Genomic DNA, 18,593 nt, shown 5'->3' on the forward strand with positions numbered 1-18,593 from the left:
TGTGTTTCTTGATTTGTTGTTGTGTTTTCTGATTTGCCGTTATGATTTGCACTTCAGGGCCACCGTAGTTATGAAAGGCAACAGTGGAAAAACAATTATAGATAAAGAGATTAAATGCTGAGAAGGAAGAGATTTAGAGACAAACGTGAAGTGAAGAAACGGAGCCAAAAGAAACAAAGAGGAGGAAGAAGATTCAGAGAAAAATAAAAGAACAAAAGTTTTGTTTTTCATTCCTGAGTGACATCAAGACAGACGAGTGCAGTGAATAATGATAGATTGATAAAAGGAGGTGCAGCGGTGCATTTATGAGCACAAACTGAGCAGAACAAAGACGGAGGAGAAACAAGGGGACAGAATAACATGCAGTTGTTCATATGAATAAATGTATGTCATGTTTAATGTGGCATACTAGCATTTGCTAATTAGCACTTAAATTATATAAGAAACTCATTTTAAGCACTTTTTTTGCACCTGTAGTGCCTGCCAACCAGTGTTGGAAGAAGTATTCCCTTACTTTACGTTAACATATGTGGAAAAAAGTCACATGCAGCTTGAGAACTTCCTTTGCAAAAGTTCACTGTGTTTTTCTTGCACACCAATCAGAGCAGACTGGTTCTGTTTGGAGAAGGGCTTACAGTAACCTGAGCGTTTCAGGCCCAGAGTCAATACAGGTTTATTTAGACAGGTGGTATGAGAAAAATCATGTGTTTTTTTAACATTAAAGCATGTAAACATATTGTAGTTTAACCTCAAAATACATGTGTGATTCAGAAAATGAACATAATGTCTCATTGTAAGTATAGCAGAGACAGTCATCAGCAAACAGACATTTAATCCTGATGATAGTTAAATGAAACCAGTGGTGGAAAAAGTAATCAGATCCCTTACTGAAGTAAACGTACTAATACCACACTGTGAAATGACTACACTACAAGTAAAAGTCCTGAATTCAAAACTAACTTCCGTAAAAGTACAAAAGTATCAGCATCAAAATGTACTTAAAGTATCAAAAGGAAAAGAACTCGTTGTGCAGAATGGACCCACTCAGATTTTTTTATATATTCCAAATATATTATCCGATTATTATTATTATTATTATTATTGATGCATTTATATAAGCAGCATTTTACTGTTTTAACTACTTAATATACTGTTACGTGGTTTAATTTAAAAGAAAGTGTAATTATTTTAAACTGATCATGTTTTTCATGTTAAATCTTGACCTGAAAAGTAACTAAATGCTTAATGTAACGGAGTAAAAAGTGCAATATTTGCCTCTAAAATGTATTGGAGTATAAGTATAAAGTTACATAAATGGAAATACTATAAGTAGTTATAGTATAAGTAGTTTTTGAGTCATTCCAATAAAAATAATTAAAATGTCAACAACTGAAGTCGTCAGTAAACATCATATGGGTAACCAGGAGCAGAAAAGTTATAAAATTTAAATTTAAAGAACCATCTGTGTGTGTGTGTGTGTGTGTGTGTGTGTGTGTGTGTGTGTGTGTGTGTGTGTGTGTGTGTTTGTGTGTGTGTGTTCTTGTATTTCCTACATAGTGAGGACCAGGACACGTTTTTAACCAACAGAGTGAGGACATTTTTGCAAAGTGAGGACATTCTTGCCGGTCCTCACTTCTTCAAAGGCTTTTTTGAGATTTCAGACTTTGTTTTAAGGGTTAAAGGTTACATGATAATGATTTGTAGAAAACTGTATTGTGTGGTTACAAAACTAACTAAAATTATAGTGAAAACGTCCTTCGTTTTCGTCTTTGTCAACTTTTTTCATGCATAATGAAGATGGATCAGGCAAAGAAATAAAGGCAGAATTTACTGTGACCTCTTTTAATCTCCCACCCAACAAATACCCCATTACAAAAAACTAAAACTGGTAAAAAATTAACTAAAGCTAGCAAACTCACTCTAAAAACTCATTAAAACTAACTGAATTTGAAAACAAACATTCACAACAAAATTAAAACTAAAACTAATTATTATATCTCAATGTACATCCATGTATTACCCAATATACACTTTGTTTATTAACACTACGCATTAAGAGTATAACATATATATATATATATATGTTAACATATATATATATATATATATATATATATATATAATAAATCACAATCTGTGTAAGTGAAAACAATACTTTTAATCTTAATTATGTCTAGAAAACACAATGACATAAGCAAGAAGGTAAACATTTTCTTCAGTTTTCTTCCGTGAGAAGCTGTAAAATGTTTATTGTGATGAAGTTATGTCACTTGAGGTCGAAAAACGTTTCAAGCAAGTTTGAAAACGAGTGAAGCCCCGAGGCTGAGCAGCTATAAAGAGCTGAACTCACCTGACGTCTGCAGCAGGAGCCTCTTCTCCAGCTCCAGGCTACATTAGCTGGTAATAACACAACAAACCCTGTGACTCAGCTGTCAGAAGTCAAGATGCATTATGGGAGCTGTAGGCACTGACAAGACAGAAGAACTGGTTTTTACCTTTTGTTTTTACTGGAGTAAAGAAGACATTGCATTGATTTTTATGGTGAATCCGACATTGTTTCGCTATCGAGTTTTCAAAAATAAATGAAAAACTTTAATATATTTACTTTTTAATAAAAATATATTTAAAAACAAAAAATATTATTGTAGTCAAATTTTACACCTATTTTATGAGTCATTTATACATTTATTAATTAATTGTCTGGGACAAGGGTGTTTTTTTTATTAAGTTATTAAATGAAAACATACCCCAAAATATTTTATTTAAAAAAAAATGCTACATATCATATTATGTCATATATTATATAATAGTATAGTTGTGTAAAAAAAAAAGTATGTTTTAAACCCCCCAGAAATGCAAGCAGTATGTTGTTAACATCATCAGGTAGTGTTAGTTTTAGGTTTTGAAGAATTTTAACACATTTTAATTTAAATCATTCAATTTTATTTGTTTAATTGTTGAAGTTGTGAATTATTGTCTGGAACAAGGGTGTTTTTTGGCACAGCACAAGTTTAGAAGTTAATAAAATGAAAACACACCCCAAAATATTTTATTTTTTAAAAAGTGTTATATATCATATTATGTCATATATTATATAATAGTATAGTTGTGTAAAAAAAGAAAAACACGTATAAGTTAATCAAATAAAAACAGACCAAATATTTTATTTTTTAAAAAGTGTTTCATATATATATATATATATATATATATATATATATATATATATATATATATATATATAAGTAAGTAACTTTAAAATAAAAATGTTTGAGATAGAATCTACTAATTTCACTTTATTCACCACTTTAAATCACATAAATCTGTGCATTTTTTCTGTAGATTTGCCACTTTAATGTTGTCAATTTTTTTACCTTTTTTTTTTAGATTTTTTGGTCACAAATTTGAGATTTTTTAACGGTAACTTTTTTTTACCGTAAATATAAATGCGTCCTTGATTTTGAGGCAGTTGTTTAAATAATTATTTTGACCACAATAAATATAATATTTTATTCGACAGTCACTTCCTGTTAAGTTGTTATTAACTGAACTTTGTATTTAATTAATAATATTGCGTGCAATCTGTTGCCTCAATTTCATTGAGTAGCTATTGTTTATCTTTTTTTTACAGTGTATAGCTTGGTAACTGCTGAAATAAATAAATAAATAAACAAAGAGCTAGCAGAGAGTGAGATTGCATACTTGCATACTTTGTCATACTTGGGGGGGAGAAGGTGAGTTTGTTGAGCAGGTAAAGAGGGTTTGGTTTCCTGTCGCTGTGAAGTAAAATGTTTCTAATTCCAGACGAGAACAGGTTCAGCAGGCTGTGATGTCACCACTCTCACCAACATGGGACACGTTTCCTCCTGCCTGCCGAGCTTCCTCATCTGTCCCAGGTAAAACTACCGCTCTGATAAATCACATCACACATCACACTGTTTAATTAGTGAAGAAGGACACACAGTTTGTTTGTTTGTTTGTGGCGCAGGCCTGTTTGGATCAGATACGACAGCTTTGGATGTTTACATAAGAGAGAAGAAACTGATGAGAGCTGATCTCCTGGGCTGCTCTCAGCAGGTGGGTCACACGGCTGATTTACTGCTGTTTTTAGCTGACTTATTGGCATGAAAACACCTTTTTTTTCCTCTAAAAACAGTGAAGGATGACTCAGCAGTAACGGTGTTCATACTGTCATGACTGTGTTAGGAGTATTTCAGCTGAGTCAGGATGATAGTGAGTATTATTTTGATGTTTTTGTACTTTTTTAATGCACTTTAAACTTCTACTCCTTTACATTTTGGGGGCCAATTGTACTTCTTACTCCACTACATACACTGTGTTTGACTAAGAACTTTGTAGATTCAGATTATTACACTGTAATAAATTGTTCTGTAGTAATTTCATTTTACTTAATATATTTGATAAAAAATGTATTAAATATAAATGCGTCCTTGGTTTTGAGGCAGTTGTTTAAGTAATTTTAATATAAAAATGTTTGCGACAGAATCTACTTATTTCACTTTATTCACCACTTGAAATCTCATAAATCTGTGCTTTTTTTGTTTCTCGTAGATTTGCCACTTTAATCTCGTCACCCATTTTTTGAGATTTTTTTTTCCACAAATTTGTAACTTTTTTACCGTTAATATGAGATTTTTTTTCTCATAAATTAAAAAATATTAAATATTCACTGTAATAAATTATTCTGTAGTCATTTCATTTTTCTTAATATATTTGATAAAATGTATTAAATATGAATGCGTCCTTGGTTTTGAGGCAGTTGTTTAAGTAACTTTAATATAAAAATGTTTGAGATAGAATCTACTTATTTCACTTTATTCACCACTTTAAATCTCATAAATCTGCAGATTTGCCACTTTAATCTCGTCAACCATTTTTTTTAGATTTTTTGGTCACAAATTTGCGATTTTTTTTTCTCCACAATTTTATTAAACTTTTTTACCGTTTAATATAAGATTTTTTTCTCATAAATCAAAAAATATTAAATATTCACTGTAATAAATTATTCTGTACTCATTTCATTTTACTTAATATATTTGATAAAATGTATTAAATATGAATGCGTCCTTGGTTTTGAGGCGGTTGTTTAAGTAACTTTAATATAAAATGTTTGAGATAGAATCTACTTATTTTGACCACAATAAATATAATATTTTATTTGACAGTCACTTCCTGTTAAGTTGTTACTAACTGAACTTTATATTTAATTAATAATATTGCGTCCAATCTGTTGCCTCAATTTTATTGAGTAGCTATTGTTTATCTTTTTTTTTACAGTGTAATTCAACATTTGAATAAACTAATATACTATGATATAATATTATAGTATTACTGCCCAGCAGTATATATGGTACTTACAATTAGCTCCTCCTTTACCGGCTGCAACATTAAAGTGATTTTTACGTAACTGAAATACAATAATTGAATATACACTTTTCTAAAAATGCTTTGTACTTTTGAACTTTTACTGAAGTAAGATTTCTAGTATTTCTACACTTTGGTATTGCTAATTTTACTTAAGTAAAAGATCTAAGTACTTATTTCATTATTGCAAAAATGCAGGTACTTAAAATCAATTAAATAAGAGTAAAATATGTTTTATTGAAATTTCCCCTGTATCTACTTCTACATAATGTATTAGACATTATGCAGATTCATATTATATAAATCAACTAATAAAGTATGGTCCTTATTTAGCAGCTGCAACATTAAAGTGTAATACCTCCCTAATAAAATACAATGACATAACATTATCTGAAATGTACAATTCTGAATAAAGAGTACTTTTATTTAAGTCAAAGTTTATTTATAGAGCACATTTAAAAAACAACCTCGGTTGACCAAAGTGCTGTACAGTTATTAAAATAGAATACATCATACACAAATAGGTATAAATAAAAACAATGAAAACAATAAAATACTAAAAACAGTAAAACAATAAAATAAAATAGAATAAAAAAGTAATAAAAGCTCAATCCAAAACAGAGTTAGAGATAAAAAAAAAAGACAAATAAAAGGGTAAAAAAGTAAAAAAGAAAGCCTGAAAATAAAATAAATAGGTTTTAAGTAAATAATTTAGTTTTTTTTATGCTAAGACTTTTCTACTTGACTTGTAAAAGAGTGTTTTAACATTTAGGGATTGCTTTACAGTTTCTCTCAATCTACTCTGTTTGTATCTCTGTGTACATATTGTTCTAGATTGTTAAATTTTACTTTTTCTGCATATTCAGTGGTGGCAAACAAACTCCAGCAGGTCTGAATATTTATTTGTTAGGTCTTGGTTCTAGACTTTCACCAGGTACGCACTAAAATGTTGCACATGAATCTATATTTGTATTGTTAGACAATGTGCTCGAGTTTGTTTGCAACTTTGAAACTACTCTTCATTCCTCTACACACCTTCTTATGTAATGGGTGTGCATTGTTTTTCTGTTTAGTCATTGTTATCAAACATGGAAATCAAACTTTCACATTTCAACTTTAAAAGTTATTGATAATAATAATGTATCAGCACAGTTTGTAAGAGAAGAAATTGACAAGATATCTGCTCTCTTTATGCTAACTATCCTGTAACGCTGCAGATTGTGTTGTTTTATTTGGACACTGTCACTTTAAATCACTGCTCTGGTGGCGACACAGTGATCTTGAGTGTTCCTCTCTATTGTTTGATGTGCAGCAGTGGAGGGAGGAGATGATGCCTGTCACTCCCACAGCTGATTTAGAGCTGCAGATTTCAGCTTCTGCAACGTGACATTTGGCCTCGAAAACACAGGAGGACTGGTAGAAAGAATAAATGTTAGTCAGTAACAAACTAACTAAAGGCAGCAGGGAAGATGTCATGTCGTAGTAAAGGGAAAAGGAAGCACGTGGTTGAGCACATATTTCAAACATTACATTAGAAATCTAAATTCCAGATCTACGTGACTCAGCAGACAGTCTTGTGACACATGTTCCTGATTGCAACAGTTGTTTGTGAGGAAGCTGTTCAAAGACATGTTTTATTGTTTTGTGTTGTGAAATCCTTAAAAAGAAATCCCCCAACTGGATTTACCAAAAACCTTATTCGGCTTTTAACCCCCTTTGCTTTTTGCTTTTGTTGGGAACTTGTTTCTAACAAACTTTTTTGCCAAACAGAAAGATAAAAAACTAAAACTAGAAAATTTCCTCTGGGGAAATTCTGAAAGAGCCACGGGGGCTACTGCCGGTGTGTGTACACTATGATGAGATTCTTCAGAGATTTCAAACTATGCCCTTTAACCTCAAAATGTGTGTGTGTGTGTGTGTGTGTGTGTATGTGAAACGTGTATCTGGAGGAGTGTGCACGCTTACACGCGCATTTGTGTGTGTGTGTGTGTTGTGAAAATCGCATAAAGTTACCTGTGTGTGATAAAATGTATTAAATATAAATGCGTCCTTGATTTTGAGGCAGTTGTTTAAGTCAGGTATTCTCAACCTTTGGGTCGGGACCCCAATTGGGGTTGCGAGATGATTTCTGGGGGTCGCCAAATCATTTTGGAAATCAGCTCTGTCTCCACTGTGTTAAAGTGTTCATGTGTTAATGTGTTTTAGTCTTTTTTTTGGGGTCATTTTGTGTCTTTTTATGGTCATTTAGTGTCTTTTTTGGTCATTTTGTGGTCAATTTGTGTATTTTTTGGTCATTTTGTTTCCTTTTTTTTGTCATTTTGTGTCTTTTTTTTTAGTCATTTTGTGTTTTAATCACATCAAAGATCAAAGGCAATCAGATCAAAGCAATCAACAGAATTAACTGACACCTGCTAATGTCACGTATGAATGTTCGTTCATGTATAATCAACTGAACCTAAGAAGTGTTTTTGTTGGCTGAGAATGAGCCGTTTTTATCTCCATAGGGAGGAAGTTCTCTTCCACAAAGTCGGTACAAACCAAATGCTGGCTCTATAAAGGGCCTTTTGCATTTTGACGTTATTTGAAGGCCACTGTAGGTTCTGCTTCATGCTTGGAAAGGGAGGGGTGAGGGTTTTCATTTGGTTGTAATCTGCAACGTCACCACTAGATGTCACTAAATCCAATCCAATCCAATCCACTTTATTTATATAGCACAATTTTAGCAAACACAAGGTTTCCAAAGTGCTGCACAAAGAATAGATAGATAACATAATACGAAGAGATGTAGTAAACAATAGAACAGATAAGGACGATTCTGCACACTACACTGCAAAAAAAGAAAAGTTGGGTGAACTCAAAATTTCAAGGCAACAAACTTTGAAAAAAAGTTTAAGTTGGACAATTAAACTAAATATTTTAAGTTTTGTTTTTGAGTTTGCTCAACTCTGAATTCAGATTTTTGTCAACTCAACTGTAAGTTGTACTAACTTATAATTTTACATTGTAATAACTTTTAATCCTTACTTCTGCTAACTTCTGTAATGTGCTGAATTGGCACGATTATAACGCCGCTATGAAATGTTAGCTAATGTTGCGACCACAATGTTGAGTTAGCATTGATACGCTAATGGCTACTCTTGTAGCTGTAACAAGCAGCGCCGCTAGCATCAGTTAGCCGCTAGCATCAGTTAGCAGCTAGCATCAGTTAGCCGCTAGCATCAGTTAGCCGCTAGCTTTTGCTAATGACCAAATTTCACTGCATTTTCCCGCATTTCACAACAAAGAAATAAGAGTTATCAGAACTATTGTCCCTTGTTGTGAACCCCAACTTAAAGATATAAGTAACAACAACTCACCAACTTGTTTTTGAGCAGACAACTGGCTTCCTTTGTTGTGCTAACTTACATTATTGCCCTAAATGTCAATAATTTATATTTCCAAGTTTTACCAACTTAAATCCCTGTTTTAGGCCAAAAAACACAAGTTGGCTTTTTTGCAGTGCAGATCTTTAACTTTGCAGCAAGGGTTAGGGTGATCCATTAAAATACTTACAAGTTTTTAATATCCTTCTCACTAACAGAAAATATAACATCCTTCAAAGACTCATGTAGAGAAAATAAGGCAGATTTTACAGCAGTAAATGCCATCAGGTGTTTGCATGACATGTAAATGCTCTGCTTGTTATCACCAGCTTCCTGTTTGACTGGATGAGCTCCTGATGGAACCCCCTTCGTATGAGGAGGCCCGTCTCCACCCTCCGGCTCTGAGCACCGTCGCATCCAACGTCCCCCCTCCGCCCTCCTACGACGCCTCCCTCTATCGCCCCCCAACACCTCCGCCCACTTATGGTGAAGCAGGTAAGATTAAATCTCACTGCTTTCTCTTTCTCCCAGTTCTTTCACAGCTCATCAGGTGTATTCATCCAAACTACACTTCCATGCTTCCAGCCCTATAAGAGTTGACCTTAGCCGTCTGGCTAAACTATCTTAATTCAAAATAAAAAAACACACTCAGATATTAAATTTTGATTTTATTTGTTATGCTGACAACCTCTCAACAACCTAAAATAACAATTTTAATAGTTTTAATGCTGTTGAACACTAACCAAGTGGAGACTACAATGAAGCATTAGCTCACAAAATGTGATCGCAATTTTCTCTAATTGTATTATATTAATTACTTATTACTAATTCCAGTTAAATATTCCCCCAAGTTACCTTATTCATGATAAACACAAGGAGGTATTGTTAACCCTTTATCAGGCAAAGAACTATATTTGGTGACTTTAGGTAATATTTTGAGAAAAAAGTTGCAAATTGACTAGATTAAAGTGGCAAATCTACAAGAAAAAAGTTGCAGATTAAAGAGATTTAAAGTGGCAAATCTGCGTGAAAAAAGTCGCAGATTTACGAGAAAAAGTGGGAAACTGTTTTTTCTCCCAGATTCACCACTTTAACCCTTAATAGGGCACTTGCAAATTCCAAATTTCAACCCTGGAGAATATTGGAGGATATTACATACTGCCAGAATGTGTAAAAAAAACATACAAAAATGACATTTTGAGAATAAAGTTTACAAGATTAAAGTGGCAAATCTACGAGAAAAAAATGCACAGATTTATGAGATTAAAATTGGTGAATCTGTGAGAAAAAAGTTGCTTTTTTTTCTTGTAAATCTGCGACTTTTTTCGCACAGATTTGCCACTTTAAATCTCTTAAATTTGCAACTTTTTTCTTGTAGATTTGCCACTTTAATCTAGTAAATTTGCAACTTTTTTCCCGAAATTTTACCTGAAGTTACCAAATATAGTTCTTTGCCTGATAAAGGGTTAAGGTCTCAGGTTTGTAGATTGGAAGCCCAAGAATAAACATAACCGGAGTGTGTGTGTGTGTGTGTGTGTGTGTGTGTGTGTGTGTGTGTGTGTGTGTGTGTGTGGCAGGTTACAAGTTACTGAACAGCATTGCATACAGTATAATCTGGACAGGAGAGATATAGTCTGGTCTAGCCCAAAATACATAAATTATGATGGAAAAAAACTCTGGACATTGAAGACTTATCGGTAACGCTTTATATTAAGGTCCTTGTAATAACCATTAATTAACAAGTAATAAGGCCCTTGTAAGTCCTTACAGGATGCTTATTAACATTACTGTGTGTTTATAAGCCTATATAAGTGTTAATAATGGCATTATAATACAGCTAATAGCAGGCTATAAGAGATGTATAATAAGAACATTAATAAAAGCCTCATGAGTATCTTATAATTCTTCATAATAGCATTACAAACAACCATAACCCACCCATTATGTCTTTGCCATGCCTTTATTAATCTTTTGTTTGCTTATTGATATTAAAATATACTTTATTGCTCATCTATTATAAGTTAACTATCAGTTAACTATGCTTTTTGCAGCTAAAGGGATCTAAAGCGAGAACAATGCCTTATTACTTGTTAATTAATGGTTATTACAAGGACCTTATTATAAAGCGTTACTGACTTATTTATTCAAAAACACAAGCAGGTATAATCTGGACTAGTGAGCAGTGGTGGAATGTAACTAAGTACATTTACTCAAGTACTGTACTTAAGTACAATTTGGAGGTACGTGTATTTCACTTAACATTAAAAATATGATCAATTTAAAGTGATTCAACATCCATAACAGTAAATTATGTTGTTAAAACGAGCCCTGTCTTTACAAAATTAAAGCGCTTTTTACAAAAATGTATCAAAAATAACAATGCAATAATAATATATATGGAATATATTTAACAATCTGAGTGGGTCCATGCCACATAATGATTACTTTCACTTTTGGTACTTTAAGTACATTTTGATGTTGATACTTTTGTACTTTTACTAAGTAAGTTTTGAAAACAGGACTTTTACTTGTAGTGGAGTCATTCTGTAGTGTGGTATTAGTCATTTTACTTAGGTAAGGGATCTGAATACTGAAAAAACACACAAGAGTTTAGGATTTATAATCTCTGGTGGCTGTTTTGTAAAGCTGCGTTTTGGGGGAAAGAGAAAAGTTGTTGTAGTTTGGATGGTGGGCTGAAAGAAGAAAAAAGAAGAAGCTGCGTTTACATATTTAATGTGGAGTTGTAATAATAATAATAATAATAATACATTTTATTTGGAGGTGCCATTCTTGGCACTCAAGGACACCTTGACACAAAAAAGATAGAAAAGATACAGCAATAAAATACAATAAAATACACAGAATTAATAACAATACAATATGTCTCCTCTTATTTCTAGTTACAGTCCAGCCGGGTCCTTTTCCTGTCCTGTTGGTGCCGACGTTACCTCAACAAACCAACGGGACCATAATCCATCCAGTTACACAAGGTATTAACCCTTAATAGGACACTCATTGAAACACTTGCAAATATTTCAACCCTTGAGAATATTGGAGGATATTACATTCTGCCAGAATGTGTAAAAAAAAACATACGGACCCCGGGGGAGGGGGGTAATATTTTGAGGAAAAAGTTTATAAGGTTAAAGTGGCAAATTTACGAGAATAAAAATGTGCAGATTTATGAGATTTAAAGTGGTGAATCTGGGAGAAAAAAGTTGTTTTTTCACACTTTTTTCTTGTAAATCTGCAACTTTTTTCGTGCAGATTTGCCACTTTAAATCTCTTAAATCTGCGACTTTTTTTCTTGTAGATTTGCCACTTTAATCTAGTAAATTTGCAACTTTTTTCTCGAAATATTACCTGAAGTTACCAAATATAGTTCTTTGCCTCATAAAGGGTTAATAGGGCACTCATTGAAATACTTGCAAATTCCAAATTTCAACCCGAGAGAATATTGGAGGATATTACTGCTAGAATGTGTAAAAAAAACATACGAAAATAATATTTTGAGAAAAAAGTCTACGAGATTAAAGTGGCAAATTTACGAGAAAAAAAATGTGCAGATTTATGAGATTTAAAGTGGTGAATCTGCGAGAAAAAAGTTGTTTTTTCACACTTTTTTCTTGTAAATCTGCAACTGTTTTCATGCAGATTTGCCACTTTAAATCTCTTAAATCTACGACTTTTTTTCTTGTAGATTTGCCACTTAACCTAGTAAATTTGAAACTTTTTTCTCGAAATACTGATGATATCCACTGAAGTTACCAAATATAGTTCTTCGCCTGATAAAGGGTTAAAGCCTCATCTTTACTATTACTCAAAAAATGGATAATATTTTTTCATATTATTTTGCTCCTGATGTCTTCCTCTTTCCCTCTGAATGACAGTCGGTGTCAGACAGCCTCAGCCTGCAGCCGTCGTCTCTCAGCCTCAGCCTGTTCCCGTCTCAGTGACACACCTGGGGGACGTCCCCGGTCTCGTCCGCTGCCCACACTGCAACCGCAGCGTCACCACTGATGTGGTGTACGTGCCTGGCCGGGCTGCCTGGTGCACATGCTTTCTCCTCTCAATGATGGGGTAAGACATGATGCACGTTTCATGTGCTTTAAAACAAATATACAACGAAATAAATCACACATTCTGTCCTTTTCTAAAAATCGAATTTATTAGCACCTTTGCTCACTTCAATACCCTGATGCTATACAGTACAGGCCAAAAGTTTGAACACACACCTTCTCATTCAATGCGTTTTTCTTTATTTTCTTGACTATTTACATTGTAGATTCTCACTGAAGGCATCAAAACTATAAATGAACACATATGGAATTATGTACTTAACAAAAAAGTGTGAAATAACTGAAAACATGTCTTGTATTTTAGATTCCTCAAAGTAGCCACCCTTTGCTTACTAGAATATAAGACATGTTTTCAGTTATTTCACACTTTTTTGTTAAGTACATAGTTCCACATGTGTTCATTTATAGTTTTGATGAATCTACAATGTAAATAGTCATGAAAATAAAGGAAACACATTGAATGAGAAGGTGTGTCCAAACTTTTGGCCTGATGCTATATATCCTAGGCTAGCTAGTGTTAGCTTACTTAGAGAAGCAGATATGTAGCCTACTAATTGACTGAAGTAGTGGTCACCTTCTCGTTTTCTGACTTACTATATTATTACTAACTGCTGTCTACTTGTAATTATTGTGTGCCACATTTTAGTATTTTAAAGCATCATGGTGATGTTTTACAAAGGTAAGACTTTTGTAAAACATGCCTCTTAATTTAGCTCACTGCTGATTAAATAAACTGAAATTAAGAATATCATGTATGTGTCAACATCAGAGAGCTAAACAAGCTTTAACATCTGTGTGTGTTTGTGTCAAGGTAATAATAGTTTTGGATTTTTCATTAGTTTTAGTTTTAATTTCGTGGTGAATTTTTGTTTTCAAATTCAGTTAGTTTTAGTTAGTTTTTAGAGTGAGTTTTCTAGTTTTAGTTTAGTTTTTATTTTTTGAAAATGCTTAGTTTTAGTTTAGTTTTTATTAGTTTTAGTGCTAGTTTTAGTTTTTTTGTAATGGGCTATATGTTGGGTGCGACATTCAAAGTGGTCATAATAAATTTTGCCTTTATTTCCTTTGGTTTATCCATCTCAGCCCCAATAAGGTTATTAACTCTTACAGTTTTGAATTTTGGTTCTAGTGTAAACATCCCAGTCTCAGTAAACATATTCACCATGTGTTGCATGTTCAAATGGAAACACTGAATTATGAATGAAAAAAGTTGACTAAAACGAAAACTAAGGACATTTTCACTATAATATATAATAGTGTTAATATAATTTAGTTAGTTTTAGTTAGTTTTGTAACCACGCAATATAGTTTCAGTTAGTTATCGTTTTTTAAAACTCTAGTTTTTATTTTTATTTCAGTTAACGAAAATCTTTTTTCAATTCTATTTTTCGTTATTTCGTTAACTATAATAACCTTGGTTTGTGTGTGTGTTTCAGGTTGATCTGCGGTTGCTGTCTGATTCCCTTTATGATCCAAAGCCTGAAAGATGCTCATCATTCCTGCCCGCGGTGTGGAAACCACGTGCACACACACAGGAGATGACACTGTCTCCTGTTCCCCGTTCCCCTCAGAGCATGTTTTTGTCACAACATGGATAAAAAGCAGGAATCTAAACAGCTGACTGCTCGAGCTATACAGGGATGCACAAGTGTGTTGAAGTGGTACGTGTCCAGCTACATGTCCGGGTATCCTGGTACACACACTGAAGACAGATGGACAGAGGAGCAGCTTGTGTTTAAGAAGTTTCTACGGACGTTTTCACACGATTTATAATAGAAACTTCAGTTTGATTTCAAATACACTTCTGCTTCTCACTATGAGGGGTAATATTCCTGTCTTTTAACCTATACGGGTGAGTATATAATACAAAGAATATTACATTTTTTAATATATGATCTTTCTTTGAGATGTATTACACTTTTATGAACATTTTTGAGGCAACAGCACACAAGCATTTCTAATACTAAGAAACAAAAGTAGGCAAAAACTCTTTCTGCACCTTGGACCCCCATAAGATGACGCACTTCTTCTGCGTGGTACGGCTCTACTCAACACGACTCACTCTTTTATGTCACCACTCACTGATAACCTGATTTGATTTTAGACGTCGAAGGTCAAGATCACAGTAACTTCACAAAATACGTTTTTGGGAAATAACTCAAGAATTTGTTTGCTAATCACGACTATCTTTACATTAAATAACTTAAAATGACGAGGTGATGCCATTTTATATTCAATAGTTCAAAGGTTTGAATAGAATAGAATAGAATAGAATGCCTTTATTGTCACTATACACTGAGATTTAAGAGCTGACTCCAGAAAGCAGTGCGACAATGAATAAAATACATAAAAATATACAATATAAACATAAACAAACACCTACTTAGGCAAGTAAATGTAAAGGAAAAAAAGTACATAAGATATAATGTAAAACATAGGCATTGAAGGACAATTCATTGCACAAATTATTGCACATTGCCGAAGAAATATTGCACAGTAATAAAGTCCATATGGAAAGTCAGTGCATATTAGAGTTCAGGGTTGTTATTGCTTTTGGGAAGAAACTGTTCTTGAATCTGTTATTATGACGTCATAATATTTTGCAAAAACTTTTTCTTGCCATTATTCAACACCATAACTCAGGAGTCAAACCAACCAAACCTCAGGACCACATAGGTCTTTTATTCAAACCCCTTAAATATGATAATAATAAGCAACTTTTTTCTCAACTTTTTTCTCCCAGATTCACCACTTTAACCCTTAATAGGGCACTCATTGAAATATTTGCAAATTCCAAATTTCAACCCTAGAGAATATTGGAGGATATTACATACTGCCAGAATGTGTAAAAAAAAACAACATACGAAAATAATATTTTGAGAAAAAAGTCTACGAGATTAAAGTGGCAAATCTACGAGAAAAAAATGTGCAGATTTATGAGATTTAAAGTGGTGAATCCGGGAGAAAAAAGTTGCTTTTTTCCCACTTTTTTCTCGTAAATCTGCAGCTTTTTTTGCACAGATTTGCCACTTAAAATCTCTTAAATCTGCGACTTTTTTTCTTGTAGATTTGCCACTTTAATCTAGTAAATTTGCAACTTTTTTCTCAAAATATTACCTGAAGTCACCAAATATAGTTCTTTGTCTGATAAAGGGTTAATTAAGCACAAAACTACTGCCTGAAGGTCAGGACAAAAAAGCACATGGTAAGGTTTAGCATAGGCATTTACAAAGCATACGAAGTAGATGTTACTACACATTGAAGTTCAAGTAATAACTTTGGCTTTAGTTTCACACAAGTAAAGTGGACTTTGTCATTCCTTATACTCCATATCCTTCTGCCTTCGTGTCCTTCATATTTACTGCAGCCAATAAAGGCCTGATAACTACAAACAACACATGGGGACATTTTTTGGGGTAGAAGACTGTCTCACCTACACTGAAGAGGTTTCTATCTCTGAGAAAACAAAATCAAGAAAAGCATCTGGAACCAAAAGTGAGTCGAGTCGATTAGAGTCGAATCGTGCAGTGGAAATGAGGCTTGAATGTACTGTGGGGGTTTTAATTCAAATCGATGCAGAGTAAGAGAATACTAAATCCGTCCCTGCATGTGCAAACACCTTTATTTTCCCTTATGTGTGCAGAACGGTTGTACAGACTACACACAGGACATTTATTTTATGGTGAACAAGATGATGTCCATTCCAGAGACTTAATGCATCGTGTTGTTTATGGTTTTCATTTATTTTACAATTGTATGTTCTATATTTAAATATTTAAATAACTAAATATTTGTTATTAGTCTTTATCTAATCTATATAGAGCTAACATTAATGTTTACTTTAATAATGAAGGAGGCATCTTGTCCCGACTTGAATGCCAGACCTGATTTTCTTTGGTTATTCAAACAAAGTAGATTGGAAAACACACTCTGATTTATTTTTCTGCATATTCTTTTAAAGGCCCTGCACATTTAAGATAAACCTGCACAGGTGATTAGCTTTGTTAGGACTGTAAAAAGAAAAGGAAGCTTTTATCATTCTTATTCGACATGGAAGTGACCTGATGTAATCGCAGCTGAACCAGTGTGTGTGTGTGTGTGTGTGTGTGTGTGTGTGTGTGTGCAGGGCCTTTAAGGTACAATCTGTTAAATATTAACACAGATTGTAACCTGCTACAACTCAAAGTGATCGACAGAACTTTTATTACAGAGAGTTAATGTAGTTTGTAAAATATTACAGGTTGTGGTTGCTGTAAAAGAAATGTTTATAAGTTTACTCAAATTGACAGATTTATTGTTATTATGTTATCAAGAAACAAAAACTATTCAATCCTTTAAACTGTATCGCAAATGTATCTTGTACAAAATGTTTACCAAGTTCAATTCTGTGTCATAAATAATCCTTTTGACTATAAAAGAGTTTTTTTTGTTTTTTTTCGAAGAGTTTTTAAATATGGTCATTGTCAATTACTTGCAAACAGTTCAGGTTTGTAATGTCGTAAACAATTAAGTGTATTGCAGGTAACTAACATTAACTAAGGAGTTTTTTCTTTTTATAAATCTGTATAAGTCTATAATTGTTTTTTTAAAAGGTGAAAGACAAACCATCATAACTAGAAATAAGAAAAGTATAAATAGTTACAAAAACTCCAAAAAAACACAACTACAAAAATAGGCTACACGGTGGTGTAGTGGTTAGCGCTCTCGCCTCACAGCTAGAGGGTCGCCGGTTCGCCTCCTGCCTGCGGCTCTTCTGTGTGGAGTTTGCATGTTCTCCCCGTGTCAGCGTGGGTTCCCTCCGGGTTCTCCGGCTTCCTCCCACAATCCAAAAACATGCACTTAGGTTTAACTGGGGACTCTTAATTGCCCGTAGGTGTGAATGAGAGTGTGACTGTCTGTCTCTATGTGTCAGTCTGACACCCTGTCCAGGGTGTACCCCGCCTCTCGCCCAATGACAGCTGGGATAGGCTCCAGCCCCCTGTGACCCGATTGCAGATAAGCGGTTAATGTTATTGAAAAGAATAAATAGTTACCTTCTTCTAAACAGATTTGTATCTTAACCACATGGATTTCTTCCAGCTAATCAGCAAAGATCAGGCTACCAATCAGTATGATAATACTATAATAATATTAACTTTATTGACCTTGACCTCCGATGTAAAAATGAAAAATTTAGAGAAAAAAATCGTCAAGAAACATTCGTACAAACAAAGTTGAAGTAATATTTCGAGAAAAAAGTTATTTTGCGAAAAAATTTGCAGATTTACAAGAAAAAAGTGGGAAAAAGCTACTTTTTTCTTTTTTTTTTTTTTTTTTCTTTTTTCTCCACTTTTTTCTCAAAACATTACCCCCCTTTCCCGGGTCCATATGTTTTTTTTTTTTTTACACATTCTGGCAGTTTGTAATATCCTCCAATATTCAAGAATTTGCAAGTATTTCAATGAGTGTCCTATTAAGGGTTGAAGGAACAGTTCAACATTTTGAGAAAATACATTCATCCATTTTCTTGATAATAACTTGATACTTGATTCTCTCTCTCTCTCTCTCTCTCTCTCTCTCTCTCTCTCTCTCTCTCCTGCCTGAGAGTTTAGAGAGGAAAGATTAGTTTTGCATAAAGACTGATATCATAGACAGCTCCTCACCTGGCTGACTAGCATTAACTTCCTGGAGGATGTCATTGCTGGTAGATGCTAAAATCAACCCACTGAACATAGCTGACAAACTGCAGAGCCACAAACAAACAGACAGTCATTTGAACCCTGCAACACAATGT

The 18,593-nt window shown here is 33.5% G+C and overlaps 1 protein-coding gene across 1 annotated transcript; it reads left to right on the forward strand.

Annotated features, from left to right (window-relative positions):
* The first annotated feature begins 8,868 nt into the window (after positions 1-8,868).
* si:dkeyp-75b4.8 (lipopolysaccharide-induced tumor necrosis factor-alpha factor homolog) lies at positions 8,869-14,362 on the forward strand. Its single transcript, XM_059343482.1, has 4 exons — positions 8,869-9,239; positions 11,645-11,734; positions 12,635-12,824; positions 14,257-14,362. Exons 1-4 carry the CDS (start codon positions 9,101-9,103, stop codon positions 14,360-14,362), a joined length of 525 nt encoding a protein of 174 aa, XP_059199465.1. The 5' UTR covers positions 8,869-9,100.
* Positions 14,363-18,593: the final 4,231 nt, after the last annotated feature.

Source organism: Centropristis striata, chromosome 1 (assembly GCF_030273125.1).
Source record: "Centropristis striata isolate RG_2023a ecotype Rhode Island chromosome 1, C.striata_1.0, whole genome shotgun sequence".
NCBI classification, from domain to species: domain Eukaryota; kingdom Metazoa; phylum Chordata; class Actinopteri; order Perciformes; family Serranidae; genus Centropristis; species Centropristis striata.